A 27,682-nucleotide genomic window follows, 5' to 3' on the forward strand; every position below is an offset into this window, starting at 1 on the left:
CAGCAATGAGTATCATCCTTCAGAAGACATTCAAAGAAGATGCCTCTCAACTGCAGAGTGCATAGTATCTAACCATTCTGAAATTATCACACCACTGCATAGAAGCCTTACTGCACAGCTACACTATGAGATTAGGTCTTGCAATTTAATTGCCATATTACAACTTCATGGATTCTGCAACAATTATGATTAAGGCTCCATGTTTGTCGTGGAGGACGCAGAAATCACGGATTCCGTGACTTCCTGAGACCTCCGTGACGTCTGCAGCAGCCGGTGTGGCTGACCCCAGGGCTGCTTGAGCAACTGGCCCTGGGGCCAGCTGCTCGGGTGGCAGTGGGGACAGCCACACTGGCCGCTGCTGGAGCAGCTCTGCAGCCAGCTGGCGGGATGGCCCCGCAGCCAGCCGCTGCTCCGGTGGCCCCAGGCAGTGGCTGATGCAGCTGGCCCCAGGGACCACCTGAGTAGCAGTCCTGGGAGTGGCAGCAGCCACAACTCAGGGGCTCCCGGCAACAATCCCAGGGTGGCTGGAGCAGCGGTTGGTCCCGGGGCTTCCCTCACCCCCTTCCGGGCAGCCAGAACAGCTGCTGGCCACCCGGGGCTTGCCCCCTGCAGCAACTGCAGCGGCAGGGGCCCCCGGGGTTACCCCCACAGCTGGTGCCATGGGCTCCGTCCCCCGCCAGCCTCACCCCTCACAGCACTCCACCCCCCCCCCCGCAAGATTCAGTCAGGGGTATTTATGGTATAAGTCATGGACAGGTCATGGGGCCATCATTTTTTGGTTTTTGCCTGTGACCTATCCATGACTTAAACTAAAAATACCAGTGATTAAAAATAGCCTTAATTATGATGAGCCAAGGTGCAAAAACTGAAGTAGAAAGACTCCAGGGAGATGTGTTCATTCCAAATGGTGCAGGAACAATTTGTATAGTGGGGGTGCTGAAAGCCATTGAACCAAACAATCCCTGTATATATGATGGAAACCACTTCAAGCCGGGGGGGTGGGGTGGGGCCTGCAGCAACACTCTCAGCACTCCTGGTTCCAGCACCTATGCGCTGGTGGAGATCTCATCCATGAAGGAGACGAAAATATAGACATTAACACAGAGACTGCTGATGGAAAGAATACCTTCCATTCAGTAGCTGAAGTGGTATTTCAAGAACAGTCTGCAGATAGTTCAGCATCACAAGAAATACCATTGAAACATGATACTCTCCCCAGTTAGCAGTCAGAGTCTCTTATCTGACAAACCTAGAATACATCCAGAATCAACTTGCAATGCACAATACTCAAGAGGAAGCAGACACAAGGAGGATGCTTCTGCATGCTGTATGTGCCAGTATGGCTTTTGAGTCTTTTGTGTCAAGGAATCATAGTAATTAGGTCACCTGATACAGATGTTTTGATCCTTGCTGTTCACTACTTACCAAAAACGGAACTGTGATGAGGAGGCATGGCCTCCCTCAGAGATTGACAAGGAGGGACCACAACCTGCCCCTTGGGTTGCAGAGCCTGGAAGGCCATGCCCGCCTCACCGGAAGCTGAGGAGGACAGGAAGTGGAAGTTTAAAAGGTGGGCCCTGTAGCTCAGTTGGGCTGGAGCAGCTGAGGGAGACAGACACATCCCGCTTGCTGCTGGAGCCCGAGGAGGACCCTGGCCGTACCGAGGACTTGCCAGAGCTGCCGATCAACTGAGACGCCGAGGAGCTGCTGGGGCTGTCTCTGGCCACCTACTGCTGGGAGATGGAGGACACCCATGGAACTGGAGGTCAGGGCCGGCTTTAGGCCGATTCCCCCGAATCGGGCCCCGTGCCCTAAAGAAGAGCGCCTAACTTAGATGCCTTTTTAATTTTTACTCACCTGGCGGTGGTCCAGGTCTTCGGCGCCACTTCGGTGGGGGTCTTTCACTCGCTCCGAGTCTTCAGCTGTGGGTCCTTCGCTCGCTCTGGGTCTTCGGCAGCATTTCGGCGGTGGGTCCTTCCGTGCCACGGAAGACCCAGAGCGAGTGAAGGACCTGTCACCGAAATGCCGCCGAAGACCTGGACTGCCGCCGGGTATTTGAATCGGGCCCCGCACTTTCTAAAGCTGGCCCTGCTGGAGGTACCCATCAAGGGGAAAGTAGGAAGTAGCCCAGGGGTACTAGACAACAGTCTGGTTGGGGGTTTGGCATGATACTAGGTCAGTGTATTGCAGGCAAATCCCTGCTGACCCAGTGGCGGACCACTCTGCCACCATTAGGACCCTGGGCTGGGTGCAATAGGGTGGGCCTGAGTCCCCCTACCCACTGCCATCCCAACCTTAGGGTGGCAGCCTCCCCAATCTAGGACATGAGGCCTGTGTTTGTCGGCAATCTGCCAAAGCTAGGATGCCCCACTGTTTGTTCTTGCTCTGTCCTGACTGCAGGCCAGAGCCCTCTGTTTGCGCTTTGCCTTGCCTAAAGGCCTGGGCTTATAGACTTTGCTGCTCTGCCTTGACTGCATGCCAGAGCCCCTTAATGGGTGGTGCTCCGCCCTGCCTGAGGACCTGGGCACCTAGATTTGTTGCTGCTTGGCCCAGTTTAGGTGGCCTCAGCTTTAAAGACATTTAATTCCCCTCTGAGTGAGCGCACAAGGGTGCGATTACGAGAAGGCATGGCTTCCCTCAGAAATTGACAGAGGAGGACGGCCACTCACACTTACAGGAACACACAGATAACACATGGATTGAAGCAGGCACCATTACCGGCACAGCCGACAAGCATTGCTTCATACCTGCACACGCAATTTGTGAGACACTCACTCCTGACTTCTGCAACATACTTCCTGCTGTACACGCATTAACAGAATGTGACACTGTGTCACCCTTATTTGGTATGGGGGGGGGGGGGGGGGAGAAATCTGTGTTTAATGTCAAAACAAAGGGAGCTTACTACTTCAGAGATCTTGCCAAATTGGGAGAGAGTGATGGACAAGGCACAATTGCTGCAGCAAGGAAGTTGGTAATAGTGCTTTATGACCAGAGCAAGAAAGAAAAGGAGACCCACAGAGGCTTGAATTGCTTGAGCTTCAATCTGTCTGTCAAAAAAGACAAGTTAATGGCTAAACTCTCACCATGTGAGGGCATTTTTTAAGTGCATGTCTAAAGAGCATCTTGGCAAACAAAGATTTGGATGTCCTTGGCATATAGGTAAACCAGATATTGGATCTCCATTGCAACATGGATGGAAAAATGTGGATGACAAACTACTTCCTGTATTTGTCAAGGGCCCAATGGCATCTGAGCTTCTACAAGACCTTATTTGTGCCTGTACCTATAGAGGTTACTGGACAATCAACTGTCTGTAGTCAGAACAATCTTTGTTGCACAGAATTGGGTACATGCCAAGGCAATGAAGACTGTGGTAACCCAGGAACTCTCGACAGAGATCATAAAGAAGAACAAGATGATAATTATGTTGACTAGAAATGTCACAAGTGCTATTACATTTCAATGATACCGGTACACATTTATTTATTAGCTTCTGGTTTACCTTTACATTGTTGTTGTGATGTTTTGAGTTCTCAAAGAAATCCAATTTTATGTCTTGAAATAATACATAGTCATTAAACTAACAGAAACGAATGCAAATATTTCAAAGTGGTCATTTTATCAACTTGATGGGGTCATTGTTTATTTCTATGGTAATGGCCCCACTTGACAGCACCACATCATATTAAAGTAGGCATAATAAGCTTTCAAATGATGTATGGTGTGTGTGTGTACAGAGAAGTTACATTGAGTTAGCCAAATCAGTGGTGTCCGCTACTAATCTACTTCTGCTCACTGAACAACTACTGTAGTTGGTGGCTCATTAAGAGGGGGGACTTGATCTACAGGTTGTGGAGATTCTGCATCATGGCATGTGTTGGACAGGAGGGTCAGAGAGGGTCTAACGAAGGCAGTGTTTCACAACCAGGGTCATGAAAGGCAATCGGGGAAGGGTGGAGGCTGTTGCAAGGTGTTGAAAATTTTATTGCAGTCTAAAGGAAAGAATCTTGCTCTCCCACTTGCTGCAGACCCTTCCCCTTGAAGGTCCAGTATTCTCTGTCAACCTCCCAACACCCCCTATCCCCCAATACATTTTATATGTTTATAATTGATACATTTTTTTTTACTCTTAATCTAGAGAAAATGTAAGGGGATTGTGAAAATATTGGACTTCAAATAAGGATTTGCAAACTCTAGTGGCCTTAAAAATCTTTGAATTACGTAGCACTGATTTAGGGTCTTTCCAGGGATTCTTGGAATTTTTAATATTTCTCAAGAACAGAAGCTTTTATTAAAAAAAAAGTCAAGAAAAATGTAGATTCTAGCATTTCTGGTCCTAAGGAAAACCTTCTGCAGTGCTGTCTTCCCCAAACTGTAGCCAGACTGAAACAATATGTCAGGGGCCTGATCCAGCAAGATTCAGTGAGTACCTTCAGTAACAGACCCTAGTAGAAGCATAGCACAATACCAATGATCTCAACGGTATGTTCATACTGAAACACCACCACCATTAGCTAATGTGAACACTAGCTGTTTCACTGTGGATCACTTAGTCGTGGCATTTGGCTAATATGCTTTATCCCTTTAATAGTTACATTCAGTTGGATCATTCCCTATACATAAATATAACAAATTCCTGTCCTCAGCCACATTCACAGCTTCTCCATTCATTTCAGGCTCCATTTCCACTCTCCTAAGCCATCCATCACACTTATTTTTAAGTTTTTCTTTTTGTGGAAAGGGAAAAATCTGTCATAACCACTTATTTTATATCAGGAACAAAAAGAATCCTAACAAGAGTATTGGTGCCTTACTATATGTAAATGGCAGAATTATCAGTAATAATAAAGAAAAGGCAGAAGTGTTCTGTATTTGGGAAAAAAACAATGCAGTTATATGTAACACTCTTTCTATTCCACTAGTATCTCAGAGGATGTTAAACAGCAGCTACTAAAGTTAGACATTTTAAAATCAGCAGGTCTGGCTAACTTGCATCCAAGAGTTTTAAAAGAGCTGTCTGAGTAGCTCACTGGACCACTAATGTAGATTTTTAGTAAGTCTTGAAACACTGGGGAAATCCTAGAAAACTGAAGGAAAGCTAATGTGTCAATATAAAAAAAAAAGGTAAATGGGAAGATGAGGAAATTATAGGTCTGTCAATCTTCAGCCACTTTCTTTTGCTGCTATTAGGGAACAGTAAGACTTTTGGGACACAGTTTGTATGAACAACAATGCTGACATTTTCAAAAGTGACTAGTGATTTTGGGTACCCAAGGCAACACCTTAATGGGACTACTTTTGGGGACAAGGCTGAATGCACCTATGGCAGACATTCAAATGGGGGAGGAGAGATTCTCATCCAGTTCCTGGTGGAAGCAAAGAATGACTGCAGTTCGGGATCAGTACATTTGTGAGATTAGAATGGGAACACAGCATCAGTTCTGGAGAGGTACAGGATGCCACAATATCGTGGAGAATACTAGCAATGGGTCCAAGCCTGGTAGAAGTCTCCCTAATGTAAGGATATAGGATAGTCGGTCAATGTTTGTTCACCGGTACAAACAGCAAACTCAATTTTTTGTAACATTTCAAGAGAACTCTTTCTTAAACAGGCAAAAAAATCCATAGAAACAAGGACAAATATTTTAAATGGACGCTCTCCTAGGCCTGACAGCACAAGCGTGTTACTGCCTCTGACTAAGCAGTCCATAGCTTCAGTAACACGGTGCGCATTTCATGGCTTGCACTTTTTCTCAGGATCACCATTCTTATGGCACCTCTTGCTTTTTGCCCTTGCCAGCCTCCTATCATTGGGAGTTGGTTGCTGTCTTAAAAGCCCATCATTATCGCTATCTCTACATTCAGATTTTCTGTGTGTGGGTGTGTGTGTATATTTACAACACAACATATTTGATCACTTTCGTTCTAGATTAAATCGTGGAATAATTTTTTCCCCATTTGGCTTTGAGGATGGAACAGACATCTCAAGAGGTATTTTGTTTACCACAGAGTTTTTTTGAGCTAGAGGTATTAACACCTTCCATATTATTGCCAATTTCACCCCTACCCAGTACCACCAAGCTTTTGTCTGAACCAGCATCACTTTTAGAGGAGGATATATTCATTGTAGTTTTCCCTTTCACAAAGAATGCTTTAGGAAAACTCGGTGGTCAGTTCTTTCCCCATTCTGACAATTCTGCCTCCCCGCATCTTCCTGTGCAGAAAATCTGAACTTCCTTCATGTCGTGACTTTATAACTAAAAATCACAGCACGTTACTACTCTTAGGCTATGTCTACACTACAGACCTTACAGCGGCACAGCTGTACTGCTGCACCTGCACAGCTGTAAGGTCTCCTGTGTAACTGCTCTATGCCAACAGGAGAGAGCTCTCCCCGTCGGCATAATTAAACAACCCCCAACGAGCAGTGGTAGCTATGTTGGCACGAGAGCGTCTCCCAATGACATAGCACTGTCCACATAACTCCTGTCGGTGTAACTTATGTCGCTCAGGGGAGTGTTTTTTCCCTGCACCCATGACTAGCAAAATGTTTATTGACAAAAGTGCTAGTGTAGACATAGCCTTAGAAATATACATCACGAACTCCTCACCATAACAATTGACAATTCCAGATTCATGGGGGTTTAAGTTAAAAACAGATTTATTCAAGGGGGAAAAAAAACAGAATTATGAAATTAAAATTCATATTAAAGTTTAAGAACACATTTAGTTTCAAATTAAAGTTGGACAAATAGCTTAATTTTTTTTCGATGCATGTCATCCTCCTCCTGTTCACCAATTGTCAATTAGCAGATCACAGTTAAAACAAATTCATCCTACATACTAATTACACCTTTATAATTTTCATAAAGTGCCACCCACAAGGGCACTTGAGCAAGCATCTTTCTGAGAGAAATGTCTATTAGGATGTTAATTGACTTGCTCTCATGGACTAAGTTGTCAAACAGCAGCGTATTTGTCACAGACACATTAATTTCACTACCATTTATTCAGCAAGTACAGTTCCAAGGATATGGCCCAAGTACTATCACAATGTGGGGTTGGGGGAGTGGGGTTAAATAAATATAATCGATAGGAACGAATATCTAAAAAATGTACCAGAAAGTGGGAAACAGGAGCTTGGGTTCTGAAGGGAGCCACAAGGCCAGGGTGAAGTCGGGCCAGGATGCCAAAGCCTGATCAATGTACTGAGAAAGTGTTATGATTTGATCCATGTTTTACCCTTATCACTATTAAAAATAAAAGGCCATGATTCTCCTGAATACTTAACTCTTCCCAGTTTCCTCCTATTGTGGTGCTTCATACCCATTCCCAAACAATGGCTCAAACCATCATCACACTGAGGACGTGCTCCCTCCCCACATCACACCGCAATGCTCAGCTAGCCTTCTCCCTACAGGAGGGCCGTATTCCCCCTCTTCCCAGCAATGGTGGTCCCTACTGTGCGTGGTGTTTCTGGTGCCGCACAAGCTGTGGCTGGAAGCGGAAGCACTTCCCGCACTGAGCACAGTGGTAGGGATTCTCTCCCGTGTGGATCCTCTGGTGTTTGATCAGATTGGAGTTCCCACTGAAGCACTTCCCACACTCAGTGCATTTGTAGGGTTTCTCCCCGGTGTGGGTCCTGCTGTGGTTGATCAGATCGGAGCTCTGGCCAAAGCTCTTCCCACACTCCATGCACGTGTAGGGCTTGACGCCGTTGTGGATCCTCTGGTGCTGGATGAGGTGTGAGCGCTGGCTAAAATTTTTGCCACACTCAGGACATTTGTACGGCTTCTCTCCTGTGTGCATTCTCTGGTGTTTTATACATGTGGAGCTATCACTGAAGATCTTCCCACACTCAGTGCATACGTAGGGCTTGTGTCCTGTGTGGATCCTCTGGTGTTTGATAAGGTTGGAGCTCTGGCTGAAGCTCTTCCCACACTCGTGACATGTGTAGGGCTTCTGGCCCGTGTGGATTCTCCGGTGCTGAATAAGGTGCGAGCTCTGGCTGAAGCCTTTCCCGCACTCTGTGCATTTGAAGGGTCTCTCCCCCGTGTGCATTCTCTGATGCTGGATCAGGTGTATGCTTCGACTGAAGCCCTTCCCACATTCAGAACATATGGTTGGTCTCTCTGATCGGGGTGTTCGTCGGGGGATGACGTCCTCTCGTTGCTCCTGGAGGTCTCGTTCGCCATGAGTGGATTCAGTTGGTTTCCTCTCTGAAGGGTCCTCTCTCTGTGGCATTGCTGAGTTGTGCTGACTCACATGGGCTTTCCCCAGGTCAGGACCCTGGGATATGTCTCCTCCGGATCTCTCTGAAAACACCCGCTGCAGTTCCATGCTTGCAGAATCTTCCTGCTGAGGAATCTCCTCCTCTCCACTGTGATCGCCTGGCGAAGAGAAGATTATTCCAGACATGGTTATTCCCTGTGCTTGGGAGAAAGGAAGCCTTGGAAAGAGGACTTGCAAAGGACTCGTGACTACTGCTGAAGATCAGAAGTCAGGTCTTTCCCAAATAAGTGTGGAGGGGATGAGTTCAGCTTCTTAACACTCTTCTTAACACTCAGAGTACAGGTGAGGGTAGACAATACTAGCAGAAGTGAGTCAGAAAGGGCAGAAAGCCATCCTTGATATTTGCCCTGGAGATAGTTTTCTTACATTGTAACCAGTTCTCCTAATTACAAAACGGAACAAAATGACATGAGGCAGAACCATGAGCTCACAGTAGCTATTGGAATTCCAACTTCTTTTACTTCACTCATTGAGTGTTTCCAAGTTGGTTCAGCTTATTCCTCACCTGTGGGGCTGTATTTCAAGATCTCTGTTTCCTTGAAAGCCTGGTGACCTGAGTCAGATAGTTCTTTGACTTTTTCCATTTGGGAGGCCATGTCACATTTAGGAATTGGAAAACCTGCTCATGAGAAAGAAAACATCATGGCTTGTTAAATATTCAACCAATGCTTGTCACAAACGATGTTTTTAAGCCCAGCTGCTCTAATGGGGAGGGGAGGGAGCAAAGCAGTAGTCTGGAAGGCATGAGTCACCTGAATGGTTGGGAAAGTGTTCCAGGATACCGTTTGGGAGATAACGGTTCTGATGGTAGATGTGTTTTATCCATGTAAGAGATTCAAGGATCCCTCTTAATGGGAGAATAATATTATATACAAAGCCAGCAAGAGATCCCCGATTCCCTTTTTAAGTTGGTGCCAGTCCCAGGTAGAAGTGCATTGCAAACCCAGGAATTTCCAGCAACGTTTGTATGCTCAGGCATTAGAGACAAGGACAGGAGTGGGCTGTCAACGGCACTTCTGAAAATCCTTCTAAATGGGAGGTGAGAGTCGCACCCAGGTTCTGAGGATTAAAGGGTCTGATCCCCCCAGGAAAGAACCTTGTGCTGGAGCAAATGAAGTCACTTCAGAGATGCTCATAAAAAAGGTGACTCCTTACCTAGTGAGATGAGATTCTGGTAGTTCTCCTGCATGACATCCCTGTTGAGTTCCATCAGCCCTTTGCCATAAAGCCCTGCTAGGACAGCACAACCACACCATAAAATGCCAATGGTACCTAAAACAAGCATTCTCCATTCAGTATTTGCTGCTCCAAGGACAATCCCACTGCTAAGTAGCAAGGGGTAGTGAGAGGAGCAGGAGGGGCACAGGAACTGGGAGTTGCTGCAGAGAAGAACAGATGAGACACAATGGCAAGAAAAAGGGAAGGAGGGAAACCTCAAAAGTCCCAAAGAGAGAAAGGAGGATGGGGAAGGAAGAAAACCAAAGGGAGGAGTGGGCAGTCCTATGACTCACCATGACCATAACATGTTATAACTAAAACTTACCCTGTCTACAGTAGTATTTTTTAAAAAGCATTAGAGTATCTCCTAGGAGATACAGCTCCACTACTGGCTGGATCCAAAGGCTGTAACTGCTGGGACTGCTAAAAAAAAAATTAGTTAGGGATGGACAAACACCCCAACATTCAGGCAATACTTGTATTCAGAGGCCGTATTATTGGATATTAACAAGTATATAAGCTTACAATGGAAATACCATGAATGAAAATATAAGCAATCAGGCAGCAGCAGAGAGGAGGGGCTGCCCATCATACTCAACCTTCAACAGTGCTACAGCAGCAGAGAGATCCACAGTAAGCTAATTGGCCAACCTGGAGCAGGCAAAGAGAATGAAGTGTCACTCTCTTCAGGGGAGGCAAAGATAGTGAATCATATGGCTCCCCCGCTCCCCCCTTTCTTTAATACTCTTGTGTGCCACTGGCAAAGCATATTCTAGGGTGTTTTCGTTCTGTCCTGAGCCAGGAGACCAAGGAGAGAGTAAGAGTTTGTAAACTTTCCCCCACTCTCATAGCTGGAGTTTTAATAAATGTTTATCATTTTGCTTTTAATTCCACTCAGCTACGTGTACTTTTTATGGCTCAGCCAAGATATTTTTGGTTTATAGGGATTACTCTACTGTGGAGATCCATGTTTTCAGCAAGCCATTTTCTATCCTTAGGAGCCTGGAATCTGCAGGAGAATGGACAGCGTAACATTTCCATTCTCCACACTGTGAACCCTGGGGACTACAGAGCAAAGCTTAGATTTTGAGGAAGCAATCCAATTATAGTGTGTATATTTTTCCCAACACTGAATAATGCTCACTTTCTGCTCCCACTGAAAGAGATTTTTGCCATAGGGAAAAGTACACCTGATATAATGCTGTCCTCGGGAACCAAAAAAATCTTATTGCGTTATAGGTGAAACCGTGTTATATCGAACTTGCTTTGATCCGCCAGAGCGCGCAGCCCCTCCCCACCCGGAACGCTGCTTTACGGCGTTATATCGGGTCGCGTTATATCGGGGTAGAGGTGTATATCCTTCAATAGGACAAGTCTGCCTGGCAAGTATTACTCTTGTATTTGGGAGACAAGGTGAGCAAGGTAGTATCTTTTAGTGGACCACTTTCTGTTGGTGAGTGAGACAAGCTTACACAGAGCTAGACTCAGGAGCAGCAGGTCTCTACTCTGCACCATCCCTTTTCATTCTAGCCTCCATTACTGGCTACTAGGGAATTCAGTCTCATTTATGCAGCAAGCTGATATCTCTAGATCCTCTAGTCCCACGCTGCTTGCAGAATGAACTCCCACGGTTTTGTAAGGATGGAAGGCTATAATTCAGCAAGGGGGTGAAGCAGGGGGTATGAGACATTCCAGAATTGCAATTCCCCCGTCAGCTGAGTGGGGACAGTGGAACATAGAAGCAGCAGCTTGCTAGGTCAGGTGGAGTGCTAGCGGATGCTAGGGTGAGATGCTGAAGGAATGGGGTGGAAGTAGCCTGCTGGAAAATGCTAGGGGGATAGGATGCAAGAATAAGAGGATTGTGGGGATGCTAGACCATGCTGCTCGACCAGAAAAGGGTGCAGTAATCGGGGGAGCAATCCTGCTGTATTGTGGCAGGAGGGTGGTGCCTGAATTGGGGGTTCAAACGGAAATCTGCAAAGGGACAGGAGGACAGATGGTCCCTGGAGCAGGGGGACAAGCCGTGTAAAGGTGGAGGCTGCAGGAGGGAGTGGGGACAGGAAAGGCTAATGGAAAACATCAAAAGGGGTGCAAGAATTGAGGGTCACACTCCTGGTCTGTGCCTCAGGAAAGGGGCACAGAAACAGGGTGGCATCCTTGGGAGCACCGTGGAGGAAGGGTAATAAATGGAAAGGCGCGGGGGGGGGGGGGGGGGAGTGGCGAGAGAAACGTCCCTCATTTTTTCAGCTGGGTTCTGGATGAATTCCCACTCTGGAAAGGTCACAGGGGCCAGTTTGCAGGTCGCTGGGCCACTCTCAGAAGTCCCATCCTGAAAACACAATGTGTTTGCTAGAAGTCACATGGCTTCGAAGCGCAGAGTGATTTTTCGTGGGGCGGGTCTGCAGTGGTTTTTGAATGCTGGCCGTACAGGCTGCCTCACCCCCATGAGAGCCAGCCTCGGGAGCCAATGCCGGCACGCCTCCCCCTGCGCGCCTTCAGCTCCGCCACGGGCGCGCTTCCACAGCCCCGTTTTACCTACCTGCAAGAACACGCCGACAGGGATTGCAGCCTCCAGTCCCGGGCTCGCCTCTGGGAGAGAGGATGCGCTGTAGCCTCGCAGATCTCACTCACACGGCAGATTGCAGCTTCCTGCTTGGAGACTGGGAGGGCAAAGGACGCTTCCGGGGAGGAGCCAGGAGCGAGCTTGCGGGGTAATATAATACCTCAGCGCTGCTAAGGGAGGGGATCTATCCCGCCAGGCAAGGAGTGGATACGGCCAGGTGTCAAAGCTGCTGGGAGACACATCACACCATGGCAGCCACGGCTCCAGGCACGTTAGAGGGAAGCATGGTCCGGGAAGTCGTGAGGGCCAGCCACAGCAGCCATCTTAGCAAGGGGGGGTGGACACCCCCAGGAACATTACTGAATTTTCAGGCTGTGCCCAGCGTGGAAACATGATGGTGGTGGAAGCCAGTCCTTGCAAAGTTGCCAGCTCTCTGGTATGCTACTTAAAGCCCCAGCTCCTGGAGTCAAATGATTGCAAATCTCAGTTTATTTGTATTTTAAGATTAAAAAGTTTCTAGCCCTCACGATTGTGGAGGAGAGCTTGACTGTATAACCTGAATGTGTCATAAAGGCTCAAAAATCCCAGGGGAAACAAATAACCCCCAAACTTATATATTTTTAAAACCATGCTTTGTAAGGCAATTTTGTGATATTTTAAGAAACATTTTGGGTCTAGAAGACTAAGCTCTTTGGGACAGGCTTTTTGTTCTGTCTCAAAAAAACTGCAGCCAGTCAGCAACAGGCATTTCTGCAATCAGCTCTTGATGTTTTACAGAATGATGGTGGGAGGCTAGGTGTTGATAGTCACCTCGCACAGAATAGCAAACAGCTGCATTGCCCTCTGTGTGCAATAGGGCTTTGTATGTATGCGGGATCAGAGGGGTAACCGTGTTAGTCTGTATCCACAAAAACAATGAGGAGTCTGGTGGCACCGTAAAGACTAACAGATTTATTTGGGCATAAGCTTTTGTGGGTAAAACCCCCCACTTCTTCAGATACATATGTATGCAGTGTTGTGGCTATGTCAGTCCCAGGGTATTACAGAGACAAGGTGGGTGAGGTAATATCTTTTTTTTTTGGACCAGCTTCTGCTGTTGAGAGAGACAAGCTTATTACCCACGAAAGCTTATGTTCAAATAAATTTGTTAGTCTCTAAGGTGCCACAAGTACTCCTGTTCTTTTTGCGGATACAGACTAACACAGCTGCTACTCTGAAAGCTTTCAAGCTTACACAGAGCTCTTCTTCAGCTCTGGGAAATGTACGTGTAAGCTCAAAAGTTTGTCTCCGTCTAATATGTTAGCTCACCCACCTGGTTTCTCCAGTACGACTTTGTCACAAAGTCTGGCAGTCTCCCTCTCTTTCTCTCATTTAAACCCCTTTCCTTTCTGTGCACTTCTCCCCAACACCCATCCCAGGGAGGTAGGATGGGACTTTGATCACTTTTGGGTCTAGGCATTTTTAGTATTTAAGGAATAGGTTGTGTGAAAGGAATATTTGAGAGAAAACAGCATGTCTAGAAGGTTGGAACAGGGGATTAAGAATCTGGAGATAAGGCAGTCTTTTGCTCTTTTATACTTGCTTTACAGTCCCTTTAAATTGTCCAAAATTATTATTTGAAGGAAAAACATTGCAGAAGATAATATTATGCCTGCAGTGCCTTTAGCTGAGCTCCCTCAAGCTTTAAAAATTTTAAGCCTCACAACATCCCTCTGAGGTAGAGGTGTTATCCCCATTTTACTGATGGGGAAACAGAGGTACAAAGAGGTTACGTGATGACTAGTCAGAGATTACACAAAGCAAGTCAATAGGAGAGCCCAGAATAGAATTTAGTACTCTTGACTTCGAGTCCAGTAATACAGCTGTGTACCAGGTTTTATATCTAGAGATTTTGAAAGTTTCTATGGAAAGGTTGGTGAGATGTTTTTCAGCAAAAGAAGTTTCAGAGTAGCAGCCGTGTTAGTCTGTATCTGCAAAAAGAACAGGAGTACTTGTGGCACCTTAGAGACTAACAAATTTATTAGAGCATAAGCTTTCGTGGACTACAGCCCACTTCTTCGGATGCAAATGCATATGCATTCGAAGAAGTGGGCTGTAGTCCACAAAAGCTTATGCTCTAATAAATTTGTTAGTCTCTAAGGTGCCACAAGTACTCCTGTTCTTTTAGCAAAAGAAGTGATACTCAGTGCAGTCAAATGATAAATTTGATACAAAATTTGAGACTGAAATCAGTGTATAAGGGCTGGTCTACAATGGGAAATTGACTGGAATAGGTATTGCAAAATAAGCTATTCTGTGATAGTGCCCCCGTGAATACTGTTCTGGAATAAAAATCACTTTATTCCAGAATAATTACTCTGTGGAAATGCACTAGTTATTGTGGAATAAAATTGACTTTTATTCTGGAACATAGCACGGTGGATTGATTTAAAACAAAGCAATTTAAATCACCAATTTTACTCATGATTTAAATCAGCAAGCAGGAAACCTTGATTTAAATGATCAATTTTAATCTTGGTTTGCATTTGTACCTTAGTTATTTTCCTAAAGAAAAGCTGATTCTCATTGGTTGTTAACCATTAAAACACGTTGATTTGCAACTCTATATAGTCTTTACATTAAATTTGGTGGTACGTTTTGCTAGCCAGGAGGATACACTATATATAGGTGCACACACATTTATTAAGCAATTATAGAGCTTAATATGGTTATTCACATTCTTCATTTTCTAACATAAATGTAAAAATTGTGAATGATGGATTTTGTATTTACTGGATATTATTAATTTTTACTTGTGAATTCTGGATGGAAATAGGAATTCAATTAAAATGTGCAGAAAAAATTAAATGAAGTATATCTACAGTTAGTGAATTGAAGTGATTGTATCTGGTCACCTTATCCTTCAAGATTTTAGAACTACCTGTAGTAGATCTCACCTTCTCACAACTTGTTTTTATTCACAGACTGAAAGAGGAAAACAAGCTTCCAGTTTTTTCTACTCCTAAGAAACCAACTGAACCTGTTGAATAAACTGAAAAAGAAATTACTCTCTGCACCCACAGAAGAGACTACTGTTGTCAAAAGGTAGTTTAGCACTTCAACAAATTCTGATTCCAGATGCTTAGCCAGTTTGACTGTCTTTAAAACTTTGGTAGCAAACATGTACTGCTTAATTTTTTAATTTAATTTAAGTGTTATTAATAGATTACAGTAAATCTCAGCCTTAACATAGGTTGTCATAATGTCAAATTTAATTTTAAATAGGTTCATTTTAAAATAAAATCTTTGATTGTTTTTTAAAATCCATTTTTATACACCCTGTAATAGAATGTCCACAGGAAGAGCTATTCTGGAATGTCTAGTCCAGTCAATTTCCACATGTAGACAAGCTCTAAGTGAGAAAAAGTTGCTGGGCATGATACATTTTAATTGTATGACATATGAGAGAAAACACCTGTTGTGACGGTGACTACCTGAATTTTCTTTGTTTTGTATAAAAGTACATAAAGGGAAGATGCCTTCTGTAGATTGAATGTGGAATGGCTAATTTAATTTCCTGGGCTTGGGATGCTGCTAGAACAGGGAGGAGAGAGGGTTTGACTTTTGGCGGGTGGAGGTTGAGTGAAGGCTACTGGGAGGAGAAAGTCTGGACCTATACTACTACTTTCATGTTAACAATGTCTCTTCCTCTCCTAATGTAGTTTGCCTCTCGCCATGTTACTCGGCCTGATTCCCTCCTCTCGGCCAAGCAGCAGCAAGGGACAAGAAGAGCACAGCTGTCAGTGAAGCTGTCGGTGAGTTTCTGGCATACTGGTTGCTTAGTGGAGATGGGCAGGTAGTATGACGGTCTGTGGGGTTAACTATCAAATATACTTTTCAAAATATTTTTACTGTCCACAGTTAAACACAAGCCAGAGGTCACCAAGACTATTAAACAGTAATGAAATAGATATGGCCCTTGCACAGTAGTAGTAAGAGCATCAGCCCTCTGTTTTCAAAATATGTCCCATGTTAGGGTAAGTGTGATGGGCTGTACCAGGCATTCACTGCCCCCTGCCAGAGATCCTGCTCCTTTGGCACATGCTGCCCTAAGAAACTGTCCTTTCTTAAAAAAAAAAAAAGGGGGGGGGCAGCGAGTCTGGACCTACAGAGGCCTTCCAGTATCAGCTACTGGGGGAACAAGTGAGACTTGGTCCTCTAACAGCAAGAAGGGCCAGGAGCAGGCAGAGGTCACTCAGGGATCAGCAGGTTAGATAAAAAAGGCTGGTTGCTTCTGCCAGGGCCTAATTCTAGGTGAAACTAGGATAGGGGAGTAAAGACACTTTCTCCTGTCTGATCCCAAGAAGCCAGGCTTGGAAGAGCCTAATTATGATTGCACCTTTGGGTTTAAATCACTGAAAGACTTTTTGTTTTATATTATGCAGTGTGAAGCCCAGGTGGGCCAGTCTTTGTCATTAATTTGACTGCTGTAATATTAGATGAGCTTAGTTTGTAAGATGCTCCAATGACTCAGATGAGCCCATGACAAGAAGTTAATAGACAAAATTCGAATACGTATGTGCAACCCCATTATCATTGGGTGACACGAATACAAGCAAGGGCATCTGGCACAAGGAGTACAATCCAGGCGCTATTGGGAAACCACTGAACACAAGTGTGTTGGGTCTTACGCCTGTTTGTGTAATCTACTAAATGCAAAATTCTAATGTACTCAGAACTTCAAAGGGATAAGTTTGGAAGAAATAAACTGAAAAAAAAAGTTTTAATTGTTTAACTACCATATAATCAACTACATAACTCAAATTATCAAAAATTTGGTGTTTATACAATATGTATCCCTGTGATACATAGGCGCTGACTCCATGGGTGCTCCGGGGCTGGAGCACCCATGGGAAAAAATGGTGGGTGCTGAGCACCCACCAACAGTCCCATCAGAACCTCCCCCTCCCTCCAGCGTGTCCTGCCCGCTGGCGGGCACCGCCAATCAGTGCTTCCCCCCTCCCTCCCAGCACCTACCGCCTGCCGCGAATCAGCTGTTTTGCAGCATCTGGAGGCACTGGGGTGGGAGGAGCGAGGATGTAGTGTACTTGGGGGAGGGGGTGAGCAGAATCTGGAAATTGTCGTAAGAACGGCCATACTGGGTCAGACCAATGGTCCATCTAGCCCAGTATCCTGTCTTCTGACAGTGGCCAATGCCAGGTGCTTCAGAAGGAATGAAGAACAGGGTAATTATCACAGGATCCATCCCCTGTCATCCAGTCCTAGCATCTGGCAGTCAGAGGCTTAGGGACACCCAGAGCATGGAGTTGCATCACTGACCATCTTGGCTGGTAGCCATTGGTGAACTTATCCTCCATGCCAGGGGAAGCATGCTGTGTTAAGGATAGCATATGATGCCTGCTTATACCACTACGGGAGCCTGTTTATAAATTAGTTTCTCTCAAAACGGACAATTCATAATCCATCCATCCTTCAGTGACGTGACGTCCCTTTTCTAATACAGCGAATGTCTAAGAAAACCATCACCTTCTTTTCTGGATTCGAGGTACCACTCCTTATCCCTTTCTTTCCTTCTCTGAGTGTAAAAAATCCCCCCAAAACCCCACTGACAGATGACCATATGTGCACCACACTGTAGCGACGTGGGACAGGTCTGAATGTTAAGTGCTCTGTCTTCATCTGCTTAAAAAATAAAAATCAGCACCTTTCTTTCATTCCATTCCCGCCACACATAAATGAGTGGTGTCCTGTTACTGCCTGACTCCCCACTACTTGTTCTCTGTGCCTGTGTGAATACACAATTCACGGTCTGCAAAGCATGAATTTGGGAGTGGTGACAGCCAGAAGCAATTTGTAATGGAATCAGTTTTCAGTTCTATTAGGGAGTGAGGGTAATCTCTATAGAGAAAGCAGAAACTGGGGTTCCATCATTAGCTCAATTTTGGCATCCAGGCCAAGAATTCACAAAAAAGTCAAATTGGCCTCAAAATTAGGAGGTTTGATCAGCGATTGAGGAAGACTATTTCTACCAAGTTTGAAGCAAACTGGACAAGCGGCTCCTGAACTTTGGATCCAGTCATTGGGGCCAGAGAGAGTGAAATTACTCTGTAGACTAGTATTAGGGCAGCCACCGGTAGGTGGGAGACACTGGGTCCAGGCTCCCTGCTCCAATCACTTTAATTATTTATCCACAGTGGAACAGCTTCCACAGGAGAGACAGCGGAATATCCCATAGCCAAGTGGTTAGAGCACTCTCCTGAGGTAGGAGACTCCTGTTCAAATTTTCTCCCCCCAGCCTGCCTGAGGGGGGAGAACTAAACCTAGGTCTCCCACATCCCTGGTGAGTGCTCTAATCACTGACCTGAAAGTTGTAAGGTGGGCACCACCAATACCTCCTCCTCTGGCCATTTTGTGTAGAGCGAGGCAGGAGCCTAACGCATTCCCTCAAGAAGCAGCTTAGGCGCCTACGTAACTTGACTCTATGTGGCTGGTTCCTGTTCGTGGATCGCTAAGCACATATAGGCGCTTCCCTGCTCCCTGGACTTGGGTGTCTCAGAGAAGGGTGAAGCTTAGTACACACCCTTCTGGTTAGCATTTCCCTTTGCCTAGATTGTGTCCACATCTAGCTTGCTAGCGTTTGTGGATTGTATTTTTAGGCACCTAGCTCTCCTCAGTCATTGTACAGGGAACCAAGGTGCCTAATTCAGGCTATGTGGATCACAGTGTTGTTCCTGTATTTTTTTTCTAGGCGCCTAAAAGTTAGGTGCTGTGACACTCAGTATTACAACACCTAAGTCCCTTAGTGGATCCCACCCTGAGTCTCCTATGCTGTTTCCTTAAAGAAAATCTTCAAAGTTCAACCCAATCATTAGCGTGGTTTGCAAATGGAAGAAGAATTTCTCTCTCCAAAGGCTTGCAGGGTGGACAGATGAAACTTGAGACCTGTGGATGGGTGGGACAGGGAATGGATTAGGTTTGTGGTGAAGGAGGCCTAGCTATCAGGCCTTCCTGTGAGAAGGTTGTAGGGCATCTGGCAAGGGTTAAGGTTCTGTTTGCAGGATGTGGGACAGTGGGAATAAGAAGCCTGGCCAATAAAGGGATTTTTGGGGTTCTGGAAATGGGTAGGAGAGGGATCGGAATGGATCAGGGTTGTAGAGGAGGTCTAGATATCACTCAGGCCTTTTCAAGGAAGGGTTGTAGGAGCTAGAATTCGGTTCTAGGGCTGACGGGGATAAATAGCATAAATCAGATTGTGCCAGAGTGCAATGGAGATCAGGAGACAAGGGAAAGCAGAGGAAACAAGAAAGAGGAAGAATGATGGAGACAGCCAAACAAAGGCAGAACTGTACTAAATGACTCCTAAGGTGCACTGCAGGAAGGGGCAAGAATGCTCCCTCGTTCACTTCCAAACCCAGTTCACACCTCTCTGTGGTTCTTGTTTGAGAAATGTAACTTAAGTCTGTGGTTCTTTGGGAGGAGAGAAGAGGAGTGAAAGAGACAAGAGACCGAGGGACCCTGAGAAGGAGTAAGCAGCCAAGGGGGGGAAGAGATAATGGGATATGGAGAGAGTATAAAGAGAATCTAAAATGGATAGTTCTGCCAACCATGTTTACTTTTGCAGGCTTCAACTCTGTGAAGGGAATAGTGGTTAAATTCTTGGATAAAATTTCAAGGACTCATGCACAAAGATATAACAAATAAAATTCTGCTATAGATCATGGGATGTGGTAGCAGGGCAGCAGCTTTTTTCCTCAGAAGACCAAAATTAGCTAACTGTACACCCACCCCCTTTATTTTATTTTATTTTGCTTTACCACTTCAAGACACCTATCCTACTGCCATCCATGACCACCATGGGAGAATCAGACAGCTAACTTATTTTTAATCTTTGGTAAATCAAATCGTTCTCTTTTCTAATAGAGACGTTAAGCTGTTTTTTTTTTATTAGAAATGGTGTTTGTGACTGTATAATGAAACTGATTATCAGGTTTGTTTCCATGATTCAGGGTAAGAATCATGACACTTTCTTTTTGCTATTGCACATGGACAACGGGACACAGACTCGGACATCACACATCAGCTAACAAGATGAAAGAGAGCAGAGACATTATTATTAGAATCCCAGCTTTTTACTTCACTCGTTGCCTCACCTGTGCAGTCGACCATCAGGATCTCCATTTCCTCAGAGTGCTGGAGATCTGGGACAAATGGCTCTTCCCCTCTTTCCACCTGGGCTATCATCTGAGGCTTGGGAATCGGAAATCCTGGACATTGGAAAAGATATGTTAACAGCTGGCTAATGTTTGAGTGCTCGTCACAAAGAATGGTCATGATTTTTATAAGCCCACATTGTTTTACTAGAGGCAAGGGTGTAATCCAAATAGAGAGAACATTGTCACGAGTCCTGCTGGAAGAGTAAGTAACTGTTGGGAGATGTGTTGTAATCTCTGAAGGAGAATCAGGGATCTCTACACCCAGGAAAATAAGACAACTGACACAGTGTAAAAAATTAAATCACTTGCCCATTTCTAAGCCTGCAGAGAGTCTCTGGTTTTGTATTCAGAATGAACCCTATGGCTCTTCCCACAGGAATTTTCCCTCTTGCAAAGACAAAGCCAGTCTTAGTAGGTAATACAATGGTGAGAGTAAGTGAAACAGATCTGTTACGTCATATCTAGTCTATCCCTCTATTCTATCCCAATAGAAAGCTCTGGGAATTAGCTCCACTGCTGTATTTCAGAATCGTCCTTTGAAAGGGAAGTGGTAGGGAGAGGATGGTCTGTTCTTGCATTGATTCTGGGTACCATAGGGACTGATTTTCTAGTTCTAAGGGAGCAGGGAAGGACACTGAGCAGAAGCTGACCATAGACACTTCAGAGACTGCAAAGCTTCTTACATATATGAGAGTTGTACCCAGGGAGATCAGAGTCTCATATTTTCCTGCATGACATCCTTGTAGATTTCCCTCTGCTCTTCATCCAAGAGGCCCCCACTCTGCCTGGCAGAAATACAAAGCCACCTCATCGAAAGTCATCAGCATCTGAAATAAGAATTCCTACTCAGTGCCTGTTGGCCTGCAACAATCCGACCGCTCAGTCACAGGGCAGGGAGCAGAGGCAGAATAAGAAGTCCTTCCAACACTGTGGGTAGGATCCTTGTACTGTGCCTGCACAAGACACCACTATCCTGGTGTGTCTGATGCAGGAGACAAGCAAGAAAATAAGTGGAAGAGGAACAGAATGAGTTTTTATTTTTATTTTATTTATTTTATTTGAACAATTTCCTCCCTTTCAGCCTTAGAATTATTAACCACTCCCTCCTTCCAACTGGGTTTTGGTTTCCAAGAAACCTAAATTCTCAACATGAAGTTAGTGGAAATCATTGAATTTCACCTGGTCTTGTATCGAACCCTCTGACAAGTGTGAATGGTGGAATCATAAGTCGGCCCAAGTACCTTTGAAAGGTTCATGAGCCTGTCGTAGAATTATTGAAGTTGGAAGTGAAACAGATCTGTAATGTCGTGTCTAGTGTATCTAGGGTGACCAGATGTCCCAATTTTGGGGGTCTTTTTCTTATATAGGCTCCTATTTACCCCCCCCCCCCCCAATCCGGATTTTTCACATTTGCTGTCTGGTCACCCTAAGTCTATCCCTCTGCCAGAGCAAGATTGCTCCCTACAGAACAATAGTGCACCATTCAGTGTAGTTTTAAGTGTTCCAAGCGATGGTACCCCTGCCATTTCCCTTGGGACACAATTCCACATCCTAGTAGGTCTCTCAGAATGTCTTTTCTGATATTCATACTAAATTTCTCCCTTTTTTTATCTCATCGCTCATAGAAATACTCCCCTATGCCTACCTAAATAATTCCTCTGCCTCCTCCGTGTTTGCACCCTTCAAATACTTGTAGAAAATTGTCTCCCCTCCAAAGTGGCACTTTTTAGCTTCCCTTGGTCATGGCCCGCCAGACCCGTGAACATTTTTGTTGCTTTCCTCTGAACTCTAATTCCTTGATACCTTTCTGGTAATCAGGGACCGGATTCAGCTCTGTTGCCCAAGCTGAGCCAATCCAAGTGGGCTGTAAAGCTCCCTGCCACAGGAGTATCCCTGGCACGGGAAACCCTGTGTGGCAGCCTCGACAGCACCCCTCTGTGCAAGGGATGCTTTGGGGCAGGCTGAGTGAAGGCAGAAAAGGGAACGGTTGGAATGCCCTCGTTATTTTGCATACGGGCAGCCACCCGGGCAATTGCAGCCAGGTGACAAGTTAGGGAAGACCTCAGGGTGCTGAACTGGCCCCAGGTCAGGCTGAGTGTGGCCTATAACAGAACTGACTGCAGTATTCCTGATGCAGCTGCATCAGAGACAGAGGGATTATTGCCTTCCTGATCTGTGCCACTTTTGTGTGAGTGTGAGTCATTTATAATTGCACTGGCCTATTCTGCTACCATCTGATAGTCCAAATGTATGTCTTATTTGCTTCTTCTCACTTTATGGCTCTTTAGGCCTTTCTGTTTTCCAGGTTTCTCTCTCCCATTGAACACTGCAGTTTTGGTGATTCTCCCCTCCCAAGATCTATTTAACTTTTGTTTTTCCCCTTGAGTACTTCTATTTTCTCTAGTATTGGCAACACACCTGCCCCAGAGTGATTGGGATAGGGAATCACCCAACCAATCCACAGGGGGATAGCAGTAGGAGTCTCATGAACAGAAAAAAGATTGTTTCCAATTCCTTCCTGGAGCTCACCCCCATCCATCCCTATGAGGAGAGTGGCTGGAGAGGGCAGACAGTCTCTTGTCCCAAGATGAGTTTGGAACCTCCCCATCACATCTCTCCACAGGGAATGAAGGGGTGAGGATCGATTTCACTTTGGATTTATTTTATGTTAATAACCCAGTCACCAAGAAGAGGTGTGGTTATTGGACATATGCCTCTAGGGATTATTCCTGGGAATCTGTGAAGGGGAAACTGAGGCAGAGTGCGGCAGAGCCATCCCTGGCCAGCAGAGGATGCTACAGAGGAGTTGTACTCTTTGACATCAAGTTTCATGAACATGCTGTTTACTCCTTCAAAATCTTTAATAGAGATGATAGATAAAACCAATTACCCATTCCCCACTGGACACCATTCCTCCCCTACAGGGCCTGGCCTGAGTTTCACATTTGTAACGAAATCCAGAGTCAGGGGGTCTCTTAGAACTGTATGAAATGTCCAGAGTGACAGGAAAGAACATTAAAAAATGAAAGTGACAGCAAAAGGAGGACGAGTGTTAGATCTCATAATCATAGCACTCACAAGAAGGGAAAGGAATGATCTAATCTGTACCCAAGGGTATGAATGAGAGTAAAATGATGAAAGGGATAAAAGGCAAATTTAGGCTGACTATCCGTAATTGTTTATTAGACTGCAAATTAGCTTGCTAAAGGTAGTGGCAAAAGCCCCATCATTTGAAACTAGACAGGGCAAACCTCTAGAAAATACAGCCAAGTTTTTTTTTTAAGGTGCCAAAAATTAGACTATTAAATCCATACTTAGGCAACTAAGCGGCCTGATGTAAAATGCATCATGTAAAAGCTCACTATGTCACCCAGACCACAGGACAGATGTATACAGAATTACATGAGTTCATGCACAATCATCATTTTAGAACTGAACAGCTCAACAACATTTTGCTTGTATAAAGTAATTTAAAACTCAAGAATTTCGGACAGTAAATTAAGCCTCAATTCCTCTGTGAGTTTGGCAAGTATCTTCCCGAATGTACAGAGGGGAAACAGAGGCACAGGGAGATTAAGTGACTTGCCTAATATCACAGAATCTGTGGTAGAGCTGGGAATAGAATCCAGATGCCCTTTCTTCCAGTCCCACGTATTAACCACAAGACAACATTACTCTTCTACCTTTTGTTCCTGATGTGTAGGTCTACCAGACTGAGTAGGCCTTTTGCTTACCATATTTCCTCCCTCTGTGATCTTCATCTTCTCCAGATCAAACTGACAGTTTTCTTCCTGCTCCTCTGCTTCCATCTCTTGCTCCTGAGGAAGCAAGTCAGGAAAAATGACAGATTTAGAAGGGAACAGAAATCTGGATGAAACACAGTTTGAACTATTTCTATTTCAATTACTCAACCAAAGGAATTAGACACAGTTTTGCCCCAGCTGACACTTTTCATAATACAGCATCTCAGAGGCTGTTAAAATGACCATTCCCCATTTCAGAGCACTTCTGTGAAAGGACTGAAGGAAACTGTGCGAATCAGACCCGTCAGATTGCAGCATTTCCTATATATACAATCTGCACAGACAGAGCCTGGAAGGGGGAACATCAGTTTTGGGAGGAACTATTTTAGAGAAACACCAGGAAGCAAACATGAGCCAGGAGGAAGGCTATGCAGAAGAGCTGATTTGGAGCTACTGAGCATCGGTATCACACTGAAGTAAAGTGCAGAGATTAAGTCATCTATGGAGCACTCAGCTGCAATGCAGCACAAGGTGCATGAAGGACAAAAGCACTGCTGCTTCCAACAAAGTCAGCACAGCAAAGGAACTGCTGAAGAGAACAGGGGAAAGAGACAAAGACCTGCAACTCCCCCAGTTTAAAAATATTACAAGTGTATTCATTTTAGCAGTAATGAACTGCAAACATGTACTCAGCAAGAGAAGAACCAGGTAAAAGTAAAAGGTTAGGTCATCTTGTCTGTTTCTCGTTCCATTTTCCCGCACATCCCAGCCCAATCCCATCTGCTTTCATAAATCACCTAAAAAACTACAATTATCTTACCCATGATGCTTAGTAAGTTTTGAAAGCACAGTGAAGAGAGCTGCTTCCCCTACCCAAATTATGAGTTTGAGAGAGTCTTAAGGTGTTGCTGAGAATCAGGCTACCCTGCTCTTTTTGTAAGCAAGGAACAGTCAATCAGAAAAAACAAGCTACCCAAGGGGAGGGGACCAGAGAAATCCCCAAATGATTGAGGTTTCCTTTATGCCTTTGGAATGTTCAGAGAAAGCCAAAAGCTGATTATCCCAGAGCTATAGCCATAGGAGGTACATACTGTAGGCGGGGGAAGGCAATGCCTCCCCAAACCACCCCGCGTGGCCATGCCCACACTCCACCCCGAGGCCTCCTCCTGCTTGCCGCTTGCCCCCAGCCCAGGCAGGTTGCTCCTCTTCTGGGAAGCGTGCTGGGGCTGGGGCGGCCGGCCTGTGGTTGGAACTTGGGGTGGCTGAGGTCCCCTGTGCTGGGGCTCCAGGGCTGAGGGTGCTGGGGCCATGGCAGGCACCTGGCACTCCAGGGCTAGAGGCGCTGGGGCTTCCCACCTTGTGCTCGGGGGCTGGGGGCACTGGAGCTTGGGCTATGGCACCGGTGCTCTGGGGCTGGTGGCCTCGGGCGGGAGCCTCTGGGCTTTGGCGGGAGAAGCAGGGCAGGAGGGGCGGGGGCTCGTGCAGAAGGGGAGGGCCAGTCTGGGGGCTAGCCTCCTTGAGCCTGTGTTTCACCCATCACTAAGGCTAAGATTTACTCACAGGTATTTTTAGTAAAAGTCATGGACAGTAAACAAAAAGTCACAGCCCCTGACGTGTCCATGACTTTTACTAAAAATAACCCTAACTAAATCTTAGGTGCTGGAGGTGGGGGCGCTTCCGCGGACACTACTGCTCTGGGGGGGGACGCTCCAGGGGATGCTGCTGCTCTTTTGGGGGGATGCTCCAGGGCCCTGCCACCGCTGGGGAGGTGCTCTGGGGCCCCACCCCTGCTCCGGGTGCACGGCAGCTCCCCAGAGCCCTGCCGCCAGGTCAGCGGCTGGGGGAGCAGCGTCCTGGGGCTCTGTTGTTGTTGCTGCTGGGGGGGCGGGAAATGTGGGAAGGGGCAGCCCGGGGCACCACTGCTGCTTCCGGATTGCTGCTCTGGGGCAGTGCCTGGGACCAACTGCCTGGGGTCACCCAAGCAGCAGCCAGTGTGTCTGGCCCCGGGTGCTGCTCAGGTGGCCCTGGGGTCAGCTGCACCAACTGCTGCAGAAGTCCTGGAGGTCCCAGAAAGTCATGGACTCCATGACTTCTGTGACCTGAGTGAAAGACTCGCAGACTTACCCATCGCCCATGTCTATAGCTAACGTTGCAGCATGGCATACACCTACCTGCTTCTTTGTTATACACTCCCTAAAGGGAGTCTCTCTTTTTGCTGAAATCTCAGTGTATCATGCTTTGTAGTGTCTCCCTCACTCTGCCCTCTTCCCCACCCCCACTATCAACAGGTACTTCTCTGCTTCCTAGGATGGTTCTCCTTCTCCAGACTTTGCTGCATGCAGGTCCTTTAGCTTGGGATAGGCACAATTCAGAACCTGATTGTTTAGGAGCAGCTAAGGAGGCATAGCAATAGTGATCTCATGAGTTAGGATACACATTTCCATCCCTATTGGTTGGGAGAAGCTCCTGTCTCTCTCCTGGCAGATCATCCCAGACAGAGAATTTGAATTGGCAATTTCTCTGAATTGGGTATGAGCTATAAACTCAGTCTGCTCCTGTCACGCTTCCAGCCTCATTTTAAATCCATAGCACATTTTTAGAACCCTCTCCCCAGCCCAAAGAGGTATTTAAATGCTTCAAGTAAAGGATTAAGAGTCCAAATGAATGATGAAGTAAGGGCTGATGGAACCTTGAGAAAGGTCTCATATCCGTGAACATTATCCTCTCCCAGTTGCTACAAGAGGGTTCCAGATGATTGGCATCCACACTGCCCCCAGACTTGCTCATTTTCATACCTTTGGCCTCAAGGCAAGGATTGGCTCACCTTGTTGCACGAACACACTTTTTTATGTCCTAACCACACAATACTGGATTAAAGGGGGGCTGAGGGGACTGCACCCCTCAAGCCTCTGCTTTTCTGGGAGGCCTCCAATCCATCACATATAGACTATATACAAGGGAGATTTCATTATATGTACACTAACACTAAAAAGAAAAGAAAAACAACTAAAAACATAGATGCTCCTTGTTGACACTGATTTTGTTCTTAAGCTTTCAGTTAGAGTTTAATTATTTTCAGACTTTCAGTTGCTGGCGATGGGGGTGTGAATTGGAAGAGCTAATCACTGGCTGCTAATTGCAGCACTGCCCAATACTTCTTTAGTATTGTTTTAATTCCCAAGTGGAGCAGCGAAAAGGAAAACTAAGTTAGAAAGGGAGAAAACTGTAAGCAAATTACCAAAATTTACTATTTCTTTGCTAGTACTACTTCAGAATCATCTTCCAAAGAACTTGGACGGTCTTTCTCAGAAATGATAATCAAAAGGAAGATATATACGTGTGAACTTGTTCCCTCAGGAGAGGGCAGAAGAAAAGGCAAGCGTTCTTGAAATCCAGGACAAAAGTGATACTGAAAATGATGACCCATTTTTCCTACCACTGTACAGAAGGCAAAGAGAATAGTAGTGATAAAGAGAATAATGTTGCCATTAGTGTTGAACAATATCCAATTCAATGGCCTGCTTTGATAGCAGAGGAGTTTCACACCCAATGTATTGAGAAAGGTCTGCTCTATCTTCAGAATCACAATGACAGATTTATAGCTTCTGAGCAGCAGTATAAACGTCAGAAAAGATCTCTCTCTTGTCTCT

The 27,682-nt window shown here is 45.6% G+C and overlaps 1 protein-coding gene and 1 long non-coding RNA gene across 7 annotated transcripts; one reads left to right on the forward strand and one right to left on the reverse strand.

The window, feature by feature from the left end:
* Positions 1–6,646: 6,646 nt before the first annotated feature.
* Positions 6,647–12,192, reverse strand: LOC112059297 (zinc finger protein 239-like). Of its 6 annotated transcripts, none has more exons than XM_065589538.1 (5): positions 12,053–12,187; positions 9,839–9,936; positions 9,451–9,567; positions 8,801–8,914; positions 6,647–8,393 (listed from the first exon to the last, which is right to left on the reverse strand). In XM_065589538.1, exons 2-5 carry the CDS (start codon positions 9,867–9,869, stop codon positions 7,462–7,464), a joined length of 1,194 nt encoding a protein of 397 aa, XP_065445610.1. In that variant the 5' UTR covers positions 9,870–9,936; positions 12,053–12,187; the 3' UTR covers positions 6,647–7,461. The 6 variants fall into 6 exon arrangements, with proteins under 6 accessions (XP_065445610.1, XP_065445614.1, XP_065445624.1 ...); XM_065589542.1 differs by having other exon boundaries at positions 9,839–9,933; positions 12,053–12,186; XM_065589552.1 differs by having other exon boundaries at positions 6,647–8,677; positions 12,053–12,104.
* Positions 12,193–12,371: 179 nt separating this feature from the next.
* LOC112059298 (uncharacterized) lies at positions 12,372–27,045 on the forward strand. The gene is made up of 4 exons (XR_010599924.1): positions 12,372–12,512; positions 15,040–15,160; positions 15,778–15,870; positions 20,083–27,045. It is a non-coding gene; the product is annotated as an uncharacterized LOC112059298 (long non-coding RNA).
* The last annotated feature ends 637 nt before the right edge of the window (positions 27,046–27,682 follow it).

This window comes from Chrysemys picta, chromosome 1 (genome assembly GCF_011386835.1).
Source record: "Chrysemys picta bellii isolate R12L10 chromosome 1, ASM1138683v2, whole genome shotgun sequence".
Classification (NCBI taxonomy): domain Eukaryota; kingdom Metazoa; phylum Chordata; order Testudines; family Emydidae; genus Chrysemys; species Chrysemys picta.